This window comes from Sus scrofa, chromosome 2 (assembly GCF_000003025.6).
Source record: "Sus scrofa isolate TJ Tabasco breed Duroc chromosome 2, Sscrofa11.1, whole genome shotgun sequence".
Lineage (NCBI taxonomy): Eukaryota > Metazoa > Chordata > Mammalia > Artiodactyla > Suidae > Sus > Sus scrofa.
Window position 1 is genome coordinate 66,626,550 of NC_010444.4, and position 13,454 is coordinate 66,640,003.

Genomic DNA, 13,454 nt, shown 5'->3' on the forward strand with positions numbered 1-13,454 from the left:
TGGCACAGTGGCTAGGTGTGGCTTGTTACTGGAGTAGCTCAGAGTTGCTGCTGTGGTGTGGATCCATGAACTTCCACATGCTGTAGGCACTGCCCCCCAAAAGCCAAAAATAAATGTAAAAAATAAAATGAGTATTTTTTTTTGGGGGGGGGTCTTTTTAAGGCCACATACACGGCACATGGAGGTTTCCAGGCTAGGGGTCTAATTGGAGCTGTTGCTGCTGGCCTACACCAGAGCCACAGCAATGCCAGATCCGAGCCATGTCTGTGACCTACACCACAGCTCATGGCAATGCCGGATCCTTAACCCACTGAGTGAGGCCAGGGATCGAACCCGAAACCTCATGGTTCCTGGCTGGGTTCGTTTCCACTGTACCACGATGTGAACTCCTAAAATGAGTATTTTAATGTTCTCTGAGAAAATGAAAAACCACAATATTTGTAAGCATATAAAAGCTTAGAAAAGAGTTGATAAAATATTTCTCTGAAACAATAGAAACTTGTTTTACAAAAAGAAATTGCACATATTTAACAAATTCAGTTTTAATCACACACAAACAGAATTGAAAACATATTGAGGTGTTAGAGTCAGCTACAAGAAACAGGAAATACACAGTGTTACTGATATAAAGAAGGAGCTTATTCTCAGAGGGAACAATAGGTCAAAGCAGCCACTTCATTCTTTTTGGCTACACCATCGGGAATCTCATGGTAAAACAGGAAAACACATATTCACTAACACTATTAACAGTATAAAGTGTTTCCTGTACAAACTAGACATTATAAAGATATAATTGACAGAAGACTGTAATCACACAATACCCCCAATCATGAAACATGAATTACTTTCCAAGTGGACACAAGAGGCCTTACAGAAAAATTCAAATTCTGACAGACCTTGATGTGGAACTTGTGATGAGGAACATCAAGGGAAAAACTACACTTGTAAGAAAATGGAAATCAAACTTGTGTTGGTGGTGTTAGGGATAATCTTAATGACAAGAGCACAGAATCTGGTAAGCAACTAGAAGACTATGTCCTTGACCTGCTATGCATCTCCCTCTCTCTGAATGTGGTGGGTCCAAAATCTGAAGAATGGCTTCTTTGCATTTGATTTTCAATATGACTCAAGTAATGCAACTGATGACATCTAACATGGAACCACAAAGAGGATGAATTCTGGAAAATCTAGATCCGATTATTACTCACAGCAAGATATCCCAACTCTAGATTTTCTGTCTTATTACAAGTGTCTCTTCCTAGTTCAAATTCTATTCAACAATACCAGTCAGAAGAAAAAAAAAGGCAAACACGAAAATCATAACTTATATGAAAGTGTACTCTTTGACAACTTTGCAATACATTAACATTATTCCAAGTGTTTAATAGAATGGAAAACTGAAAAAGGCTCCTTTACTTACCATCCTACAAAAGGATCTTTCTCAGTAAAAAAAAGTAAAATATATATAATATATTAAGAACAATGGGGGAGTTCCCATTGTGGCAAGCAGAGGTTAACGAATCTGACTAGGAACCATGAGGTTGCGGGTTCGATCCCTGGCCTTGCTCAGTGGGTTGGGGATCTGGTGTTGCTGTGAGCTGTGGTGTAGGCCACAGACGTGGCTCGGATCCCGCGCTGCTGTGGCTCTGGCATAGGCCAGTGGCTACAGCTCCTATTGGACCCCTAGCCTGGGAACCTCCATATACTGTGGGTGCGGCTCTAGAAATGGCAAAAAGACAAAAAGACAAAAAACAAAAACAAAACAAAACAAAAGAACAATGGGGAACTGGTGCCCAAGGCCAGTAGGAAAATCCTCCAAAATACCAAGCCGCTATTTTCAATGGCTCTTTAGCAGAGAATAAATAGCATATGAAAATTTAAGCCTAACTGCACACTAAAATACACTTTAATCACACATGGATCCAAGATGCTTCAAAATGTAAAGAAAAAACATCTGATTAAAAGAAAAATCACTATCTTTATGGGGGGGTGGGGGGATGTGCTTGGGCTGTGGGATGGAAATCCTGTGAAATCAGATTGTTATGATCATTATATGACTACAGATGTGATATATTCACTTGAGTAATTAAAAAAAAAAAAAGAAAAATCACTACCTTTAAACCTTATGTACTATTGTTGAAAGACAACTTATAGAAATAACTCAAAATAATATTCATTTCTGAAATTAGTAGAAATTCAATGTCCAACAATGTACCTGAAGAAAGATCCTCAGTAAACACAACATATTTATAAACTTTTAAAACAAACTCATACTGAAAGCTTTCTGAAACATTATACATAGATTACTTTCCATTGAGTTATCTCATGTTACTTACATTCCTACATCTTCTCCATGGGAGTTTTTGCATCTAAGGATGTGGGCCAATTTGAATTACTTCCCAAGCTGGTTACAAACAATAAGTTTTATCTAATGAATCTTTTCATGCCTTCTTAAAAATTACTATGATAAGTCTTTCCCACATTCTTCACATGTATATGGTTTTTCTCCAGTGTGCCTTCTCGTGTGCTTTCAAATTCTTGACAGAGATATGAAGGCTTTCCCACATTCCTTACATTGATATGGTTTCTCCCCAGTGTGAGTTCTTTCATGTTTTTGAGGATAAATGTAAGTAAAGGTTTTCCCACATATTTTACAACCAGTGTGATATCTTTCATGATTCCGGAAGCCTTTTTGGGAACTAAAACTTAAACCACATTGTTTACATTGATAGGGTTTCTCTCCAGTGTGACTCCATTCATGTACTTTAAGAGAACTGGGATTAATGAATACTTTCTCACATTCTTTACATTTATAAGGTCCATCTCCATTGTGAGTTATCATGTGTTTCTGAAAGGTTTTCTGCCACGTGAAGGCTTTCCCACATTCCTTACATTGAAAGGGTTTTTCACCAGTGTGCGTTCTTTCATGGGTGTGGAGACCATTTTGAGAACTAAAATTTTTACCACATTGCTTACATTCATAGGGTCTCTCTCCAGTGTGACTCCGTTCATGTATTTTGAGAGAACTGGGATTAAGGAATACTTTCTCACATTCTTTACATTTATAAGGTCCATCTTTAGTGTGTGTTATCATGTGATACTGCAAATTATTATACCATGTGTAGGCTTTGCCACATTCCTTACACTCATAGGGTTTTTCTCCAGTGTGGATTCTTTCATGATTTCGAAGAGAACCAAGACTACTCAATACTTTAGAACATGTTTTACACACATACAATTTCTCTCCAGTGTGACTTCCTTTGTGGATTCGGAGGGAAGAGACATAACTGAAGCCTTTGCCACACTCTTCACACTGATAGGGTTTCTCTCCAGTGTGATTCCTTTCATGCATTTTAAGAGAACTGGGATTAATGAATATTTTCTCACATTCCTTACATTTATAAGGTCCATCTCCAGTGTGTGTTATCATGTGTTTTTGAAAGGTTATGAGCCATGTGAAGGCTTCCCCACATTCCTTACACTCATAGGGTTTTTCTCTAGTGTGGGTTCTTTGATGATATCGAAGAGAACTGGGAGAACTCAATGCTTTAAAACATGTTTTACATTCATACAGTTTCCTTCCAGTGTGACCTCTTTTGTGCATTAGGAAGGAAGTGAAATGATTAAAGGCTTTACCACAGTGCTTACATTCATATAGCTTGTCACCAAAGTTTTGAAACTCTCCTGGTGTATGTTCAGTGTGACATCTTATGTGTCTTTTAAGGGATGAGTGATCCATGAAGACTGTTCCACATGAATGGCATTCACATGGTTTTGATCCAGTAGTTTTCTTTTTCAGATTGAGACTTGGAATAAGACTGAAGTTTTCTCCACACAGACTACTGTCTTTATGTTTAGAGAGTCTCTCTACCAGAGGACTTCTGTAAAAAATAAGAAGCACATTTCTAATGGTTTCTTTATTGAGCTTATATTTATTCTATTTATTATAATTATCCACCTTGTTTAAATTGTTAGAAATTGAGTATACAAAATGCTCTGCAACATGACTTCACCCTTTCTGCTATTAAAGAGCAATACTGATGCAGTGAGTTAAGGATCTGGTGTTGTCACTGCAGTGCCTTGGATTGCTGTTGCAGCACGGGTTTGATCCCTGGCCTGGGAACTTCCACACGCTGTGGACGCAGCCAAGAAAAAAAACCAAAAAACAAAAAATCATCCCTAACATTGATATTCAAATATAGGCTTGTGGGTTTGGGTTTTTTTTTTCCCCCTCAAATGTAGAGTTTATTAATACTATTTGCAAATGAACTATGTTACAAGCACATAATATTTATGTCACATTTAAGAAAATGGTTTTGGTAGAAAGGTTCTAAGAACTAAATGTGAAAAAGGTGCTATCTGTTTTGTTTGCATGTTTTTAATATTTCATAATATACTAGGATTCTCACATGAGATGATGCTATCTGTTCTACGTGTGACTTACCTTAGTTTCCCCCCATGGTTTCTGTACTGATCTCCAACATCATGATCTTCCCATGTTTTTCCTAAAATGCAGAAAAATTAATAAAAAATATTGGAAATTAATAAATTTATCATATTATGTCCATTGTTAACTGAGACTAAGCCCAGTTTATATACCAACACCCTTCCTTCCCCAATTACATATCTTAGAACAATGTAAATTAGCATGGAGCATTTGTTCTCTAATTGACGAAGTGAAGGAAAGTCATTATTCTTACCTAGTGAGGCCAGGTTTCTGAGGGTTTCCTCCATCACATCTCTGTAGAGTTTCTTCTGTGAAGGATCCAGTAAAGCCCACTCCTCCAGGGTGAAGTTCACAACCACATCATCAAAGGTCACTGAGTCCTAAAACATCCCAAATATGTTTACAATAAGATACTTGAGACTGACAGCATTAGACAACTCTACTCCATTTACAGAAAGGTTACAAATGATTCTATTGTCAGCAAACATTTATTCTATGACTTGATCATGAGAAACTTACTCTCAGCACACTTCCTTGTAAATTTAACACCATCATGAACATATATAAATTACCGACACATTATTTCTGTGATCACATTCCACCTTATACCTCATTAATGGCAGAGCCTAGAGATTACTGGGAACTGGCAAAATTATTGGGAAATGACAATAAATGAAACAAATATCATTTTAAGAACCCTGATTTTGTGTGAGAAAATTTTTTTATCTTCTTGTTTATCCACCATTTACAGCCCTTCAGGAGATAGAGGGTCAAGTCTGTATGAGTTTTCAATGAATGAGTCTTCTGAGAAGAACTGGAAGCTATTTTCCCTAGTCCTGTCACCAAACAGGAGAGTCCCAGAGCCCCAGAGAAATCAAACTTAACAAAGCCCAGCTGGGAATTTCCTTGTGGTGCAGGGGGTTAAGGATCCATCATTGTCACTGCAGCAGCTTGGGTCACTGCTATGCAGTGGCATGGGTTTGATCCCTGGCCGGGGAACTTCCACATGCCATAGGTGAGGCCAAAACAAACAAAAAAACCCAAAAATCAAAAACAAAGTCCAGCTGACCACACTGTCCCAAAGTCCTCCAGGCCTTTATTTATTTACTTATTTACTTTTTAGGGCCATTCCTTTGGCAGAGGGAAGTCCCTAGGCTAGAGGTCAAACTGGAGCTGCAGGTGCTGGCCTATGCCACAGCAACACCAGATCTGAGCCACATCTGAGACCTACACCACAGCTTGCAGCAATGCTGGATCCTTAACTCACTGAACAGGGCCAGGGATTGAACCTGCGTTCTCATAGATCTTAGTTGGGTTTGTTACCACTGAGCCACAACGGGAACTAACTCCAGGCCTTTAGAAGTAATCACATGCACTATTCTTTGTGGGGAAACATTCCTTTTTAGAGGTGTAATAATTATCACAGACTGTTCTTCTATTCTCTCTCTAAATAACTGCATGTACCTAAAACTTACTCTAACTTAAAGTTCAGACCTGAGGAAAAGTAATAACAACCAGGCCACAAAATACCTATACACATGTGCCTCACAGTGATCCCAGCCAAGTTTTATTTTATTTTATTTGGCTGCACCCATAGCATATGGAAGTTCCTGGGCCAGGACTAAACTCCTTCCAGAGCAGCCACCCAAGCCGCTACGGTGACAATACCAGACCCTTAACCTCCTGCACCACAAGAGAACTCCCAGCCAAATTTTAGAACACAAAGTGAGATAATTTGCTAGAATTGCTCTTTAAGGTCAAACTGTGTTTTCTTCAGAAACAGGTTAAGAGCTAGAGACTGCAAGCAAGTTCACCAGTTTGAGGGTGAATTTGTCCATGATTACAAAATACATAAAGCTTTGGAGTTCTCATCGTCACTCAATAGTAATGAACCCAACCAGTATCCATGAGGACAAGGGTTCGATCCCTAGCCTTGCTCAGTGGGATAAGGATCTGGCATGGCTATGAGCTGTAGTGTAGTTTGCAGATGTAGCTTGGATATGGTGTTGCTGTGGCTGTGGCAAAGGCCGGCAGCAACAGCTCCAAATAGACCCCTAGCCTGGGAACCTCCATAAGCTGCAGGTGCAGCCCTAAAACCACACACACAAAAAAGTGTAATTGAAGAGTTCCTTTATGGTACAGTGGGTTAAGGATCTGACGCGGTCACTGCAATGGCTTGATTTGCTGCTGTGCTGCTGGCTTGATCCCTGGCCTTGGAACTTTCACATGCCTTAGGTACCACCAAAAAGAAAAAAAAGGAAGTTCCTGCCATGGCACAGCAGGTTAAGGATCCAGAGTTGTCTCTGGCAGTGGGGATTCAATCCCTGACTCCGCTCAATGAGTTAAGATCTGGCATTGCCACAGCTGTGGCATAGGTCGAAAATGCAGTACGGATTCAACCCCTGGCCCAGGAACTTCCACATGCTGAAGGTGTGGCCAAAAAAGAAAAAAAAATTTATTTCCATCTACAGGCAACAATTTTTTTCTAATTTTTATTATTTCTCTTCTTCTGCTTGCTTTGCATTTTATATGTTCCTCTTTTTGTCGTTTCCTAAGGTAGACTCTTGCATTATTCTTTACACATCTTGGTGTTTTTCCAGTGTATGTGTTTAATGGCATAAATTTCCCTCTAGGTACCGTTTTTGATGCATTCTACATCCTTTGAAACATTATGTTTTCATTTCATTTAGTTCAAATTTTTTTTCTTCAGACTTTCTTGATCTTATGTATTATTTAGAAATGTCCTGCTGACTTTTCATGTAATAGAGTATTTTCCAACTCTCTTGCTGTTACTTATATGTAGATTAATGTCTTTGAATTCTAAGAGTATAGTCTGTATGATTTTTGTTCAGATCTGTTAATGTATGCTTTATACCCTAAAATGTGTTCTGTCGTGGTGAATGTTCCATGGAACCTGAGAAAAATGTGTATTCTGTCCTTGTTTCATAAAGCATTCCATAGGTAACAGTTACATTGAGTTGTTTAATAGAGCTGGTTCAGCTCAATTTTGTTCTTCCTGATTCTTTGCCCACTGAAATTTTATGATAAAGAGAATACTGATGTATGATTACAATAAATGGATTCATGTATTTCTCCTTGCATTCTTTCAGCACTTGCTTTATGTATTTTGCCCCTTATGGCTCCTTGGAAAATGGACCTTTTTGTCATTATGTAAAGCCCATATTTAGCTCTTAGTTTTCCTTGGTCTGAAATCTGCATTATCTGAAAATTCATACACTAATGCCAGCTTTCTTTTGTTTAGGTTTGGCATGATGTATTTTTCTCCATCCCTTTACTTTTCATCAACCTGTGTCTTCATATTTAAAATTGAATTTCTGCACAGCAAAGGAGACCATAAAAAAAAAAAAAGACAAGCTAAGGAATGGGAGAAAATAGTTGTAAATGATGCAATCAACATGGGCTTACACACAACTCACACAACTCAACAGCAAAAACAAACAAACAAAAATAAGAACAAAAAACAACCAACCCAATGGAAAAATGGGCACAAGACCTAAACAGACATTTCTCCAAAGAAAACATATGGATGGCCAACAGGTACATGAAAAAATGCTCAACATCACTAATTATTAGAGAAATGCATATCAAAACTACAATGAAATATCACCTCACATGAGTCAGAGTGGCCAACAAATAAACAGTGCTGAAGAGGGTGGGGAGAAAAGGAAATCTTTCTACACTGCTGATGAGAATGTAAATTTTTACAGCCACTACAGAAAACAGAACGGAAGTTCCTCAGAAACTAAATATAGAATTACCATATGATCCACCAATCCCACTCCTGGGCATATATCCAGAAAAGCTAAATGTCTATCAACAGATAAGTAGATTAAGAAGATATGGTATATATACTCAATGGAATACTACTTAGCCATTAATAAAGAATGAAATAATGCCATCTGCAGCAACATAGAGGGAACTAGAGACCCTCATCCTGAGTGAAGTAAGTCAGAAAGAGAAAGACAAATACCATATGATTTCACTTATATCTGGAATCTAATATATGGCACAAATGCACTTTTCCACAGAAAAGAAAATCATGGACATGGAGAACAGACTCGTGGTTGCCAAGGGGGAGGGAGAGGGAGGGGAAGGAGGGGAAGGGAGTGGGAGGGACTTGGAATTTGGGGTTAATAAATGCAAACTATTGCCTTCGGAATGGATAAGCAATGGGATCTTGCTGTATAGCACCAGGAACTATGTCTGGTCACTTGTGATGGAGAATGATAATGTGAGAAAAAACAATGTATACATGTACGTGTGGCTGGGCCACCTTGCTGTGCAACAGAAAATTGACAGAACACTGTAAATCAGCTATAATGGAAAAAATAAAAATCATTATAAAAAATAAAATATGGCACAGATGAATCCATCTACAGAACAGAAACAGACTCACAGACATGGAGAACAGACTTGTGGCTGCCAGTGGGGGATGGTGGAGGGAGTGGGATGCATTGGGAGTTTGGGATTAGTAGATGCAAACTATTAAATTTAGAATGGATAAGCAATAAGGTCCTGCTGTATATAACACAGGGAACTACATCCAATCTCTTGACAGAATATAATGAAAGATAATATGAGAAAAAGGATGTATATATATGTATGACTGGGTCACTTTGCTACATAGCAGAAATTGATGAACACTGTAAATCAACTATAATAAAAATTTTTAAATATTGTTTTTTGTAAGGAAAATTATAATTTTTAACATCTGATATTACTATATGTCTTTCATTGGTATTGAGAGCATCAGTGAATGAATTGGTGATCAATACAGTTGGATTAATATCTACCACACATTCTACTGTTTCTATGTGTTGCCCTTGTTCTTTCTTTCATTTGTCTTCCCCCTTTTTTCTATCTTCCCTGGTTTTAATCGAGCATTTTACCTGATTCTTCATTTTATCCTTTCTTAGCCTATCAATTACACATTATGGAGCAGTAACAACACTGGATCCTTAATCTGCTGCACCACAAGGCAACTCTGAGAAAAAAAATTTTAACTCTGGTCCTTTGACAAGACTAACAACATTGATAAATATCCAATGTCAAGGTAAGTAAGAACAGAGAGAAGCAAGTATTAATATCAGAAAGAAAAGAGGAAGGAATAAAAATGAAAAGGTATGATAGGAAGTTCCCTGTGGCACAATGGATTATGGCTCTGGCATTGTCACAGCTGTGGTGCAGGCCTCAACTGCAGCGTGGGTTCAATCATCAGCCCAGGAACACCTACATGCCATGGTTGTGGCAAAAAAAGAAAAAGGTATGAAAATATCCAACATGCATTTATGAAAACAAACTAGTTCACTTCTTGAGAATAAACATCTTCATGAATCCTATAGCTAAAAATAGAACATTTGTTTGTATACCATGATTATCCCTGTGAAACATCTGAAAGAATCCACAATAACAGAGATAACTTATGGGATTAATAAGAGAATGAGATTGAAGGTTAATGAACTGCTTTCCTACAGACCCTCCCAAACATACAATACTGAACTTGGACAAAAAGAAAGACAATTCCAATGAAAACGAACTCTTTTAAACTATTTGTTGCTGGAAATAATGGATATTCACATAAAACATATATGCACACGAACAGACACAAGGAATGCAGACACACACCTTATATATTTCACACACAGGAAAAAAACCTCAAAACACATCACAGAGGAGTTCTCTTGTGGTGCAACAGGTTAAGGATCTGGTGCTGTCACTTCAGTAGCTTGGGTTGCTGCCGAGGGTTTGATTCCTGGCCAGGAGAACTCCCACATATCCCAGGAGGGGCCCAAAAAAATCCCAAAAAAACAAAAAACACCACATCACATATCTCATTGTGAAAATGCAAAATAAACTTCTAAAAATAACATAGAAGGAAATGTAGGTGACTTTGGGTTTAGCAATGAATTTTCAACTATAACCCCGAATGCAAGGCCTGTAACAGAAAAAAAAGTATAATTTCATGTCACTGAAATGAAAAAAACTTGCTCTGAGAAAGACAGTGTTAAGAGAATGAAAAGGCAAGTCACCAAGGAGAAAATCTATGCAAAACACTTATAAATGGCTGGTATCCAACATATGCAAATAACTCTTAAAGCTCAACAGTAAAATAAAAAAACCTAATTAAAAATAGGCAAAATAGGAGTTCCCGCTGTGGTGCAATGGGATCAGTGGTGTCTTGGGAGTGCTGGGTCACAGGTTCGATCCCTATCCCGGCATGGTGGGTTAAGGATCTGGCGTTGCCACACCTGTGGCTTAGGTTTCAGGTATGACTCGGATCTGATCCCTGGGGCAGGAATTCCCTATGCCTGGGGGGCAGGCAAAAAATGAGAAAAAGGGGGGGGCAAAATAAATGAACAAATTCGGCAACCCAAAGAAGATACACCGAAAAGAAATAGGCTACATGAAAACATACTCACTGTCAAATGTTAATGGGAAATGGGAAATAAAAGAAGGAGGTATCACCACACACTTAGACATAGCTACAATTCAAAACACTCAGAACACCAAATACGGGTGAGGATGTGAACATTACCACTCATTCACAGGATATAATCATCCCAGATCCCCTCACAACCAACAATGTGTGGGCAAACCCAGCCTCAGTCACACCTTCACTTTAAACACAGGTTCTAGCTGAGACATCAACTCAGGACCACTGGAAAGAGGGCCCTGTTCTCATACTCACAAGTAGGTGTCAGTAGCTGAGCTGCTGGGGTTCTGTTTCCAGGACCAAAGTCATAATAGACACTTCAGTGGAGGCCTCTATTTTTAAGAGATCCCAGAACATGGGGAAAATTGCAACTTTGATGGTGTATTAATTTGGGACCTTAGGAAAGTCCTTGCTTCAGAAGCCTATAGACAACTTAAGGCTTCTCCTCCAACCACCGCCAACAGGGTCAGAGGCCTCTTCACGACACTGAATTACTTTAGAGAATTTAAGGAACTCGAACTTAAGCTAGGCTTGAACTAATCCCTCTGCTGTGCCAAACTGACACTGTGGGTGTTGTCCACCACAATCCAGAGGGTAAAGATCTCTGTGACAATAGATACAGAGGCAACGGCCTCAGAGGTACTTAAAAGGCTTTGTTGAGCCTCCTGGAATCTCGATACTTACTGGCTGTCTTTCTTTGACTCTTCATTTTTTTTCTGAAATAATTGCACTTTAAGTAGTAACGATCACCTGGACTCTCCTCAGTCACAGGGTATAATCATTCTCCTACTCCCCTAATCATCCCCCATACTAATGTCTAGGCAAACCCAGCCTTAGTCACACCTTCATTCTAAACACACAGACAGAAGTTCTACCCCAGACATCCACCCAGCACCACTGTTAGGAGGATCCCCTTCTCATACTCCTGCTCCCAAAAAACAAGGAACTATGGAAACTGCTAACTCGGAGTCCTCTGTACTTAGAACCCAGGCATGGTGGGGTCAACAGCGCCACGCAGGTCAACACAGTGCAGGGCACAGGGAAATCTCCCCAGCAAACAGCAGCTCACAGAGCAGATGCCTTCAGGCTTTCTTATCAGCCTGTCCAGCTAAGAAGCACCAGGGGAAAGGGCGGGGAAGAGGTTTGACTTTCAGTAGTCAAACATCAAACACGTGAATCCCAAATAATCATTATATCACAAGGACAAAAACTGTATGAAAAATAGGTGTTGGCACTGGGTTGTTCGTACATAAAGAAACAATAAAAGGATAATGAAGCAGTACTCAAAACTGGCTATCTCAGGGTGGCTGGAGTTAAGAGCAGAGAAGTGGCAGAGGATGTGAGGGGAGGTACTCCTGAGTTACTTTCCTCCCTCAGGAATTTAATTTAAACTTTTCGACAAAGGAAACGACTGCAAGATCTGATCCCTTAAACAGTAATGTATATAAAACTGCAATCCATTAAAAAAAAAAAAGCACCCCCCCACCTTCAAACTAAAAGGGCTGGGGGCATTATAGTTTATCCTGTCACCACAGTAAACAGCACTGTCCCCCTGATAACCCTCCTCGTGGTCAACAAACAACCCGGGAGAGACCTGGAGCTGTGGGTGCAGACTTGCACAGAGTGGCTGCACAGTCTGGCTGAAGACGCCACAACAGCGACAGAACAGGACGCCTGGGGTCTTGAATGCCAGGCCCGACTCCACGACGCGAACCGGAGAGCACGCCGGGCGGGCTCGGATCCGCAGACTCCAGAGTTGCCCACGAGGAGGCCGGTTCCGACCGGTTCCTATCAGTTCCTCCGCGGGGTCTCCACTCTCCAGAACACCACACTCACCATTGCGAAGTTTCCTCCGCTTCTGCGTCCTTCTCTCGACTCCAACGACCAGTGCAGCTCAGAGCACGACAGAAGAGACTCAAAAGCAAACAGTGACCCTGGAGAGTAAGACACGCACAACCTGCGCGGTGGGAAGGAGAAAAGACGTCCACGCTGGTGCGGCGCGTCGCCCCACCCACCTGCCCCTGCCGCCTCCTGATTGGATAGATCACAATGCCCCGCCCCCTCTCGCGTGAGTGACAACTTGCGGGAGGTGGGATTGGACCTGCCCCCTCCTGGCATTTTTAGTTTGGAACACAAAATTTTCCAGGCCTGGGATTGCCTCTGATGTCTTCTGCAGCTGCTAGGACACTGGGGTTGCTGATTCAGCTTAAAGACGGAGCAAGTACAGATAACACCGGCCTGGAACAAGAGGGTCTGATGTCCTCCAGGGATCAAGGGCTTGGTTTAAGTCTCTTTGGCCACTTCTGGAACTGGGCCTCTTTTTAAGAAACGAGGACACTTAAATGCGAACTCACTGGCTCCATTTTCATCTTTGGTCCTTGACAGCACTGAGCCTTCCACCCATCCTTTCCCCATCCCCACTCATTAGGTACTTAAGCTAAAGAATCTCAGAGCACTTGACTGTGGCAGGAAGTCTGAATTAGACAGCCCTAGCTGGGTGCCAGGATAAATCTCGGTCAAATCCCAAGCTGCGAGGTTTGCTTATTGACTTTT

At 40.3% G+C, this 13,454-nt stretch overlaps 1 protein-coding gene across 1 annotated transcript; it reads right to left on the minus strand.

Moving 5' to 3' along the window:
* LOC100520720 (zinc finger protein 14-like) lies at positions 1,686–12,903 on the minus strand. Its single transcript, XM_021083737.1, is given in 4 exon segments — positions 1,686–3,881; positions 4,445–4,505; positions 4,701–4,827; positions 12,738–12,903. Coding segments are annotated over 4 exon segments (1,611 nt in total). The 5' UTR covers positions 12,741–12,903; the 3' UTR covers positions 1,686–2,461.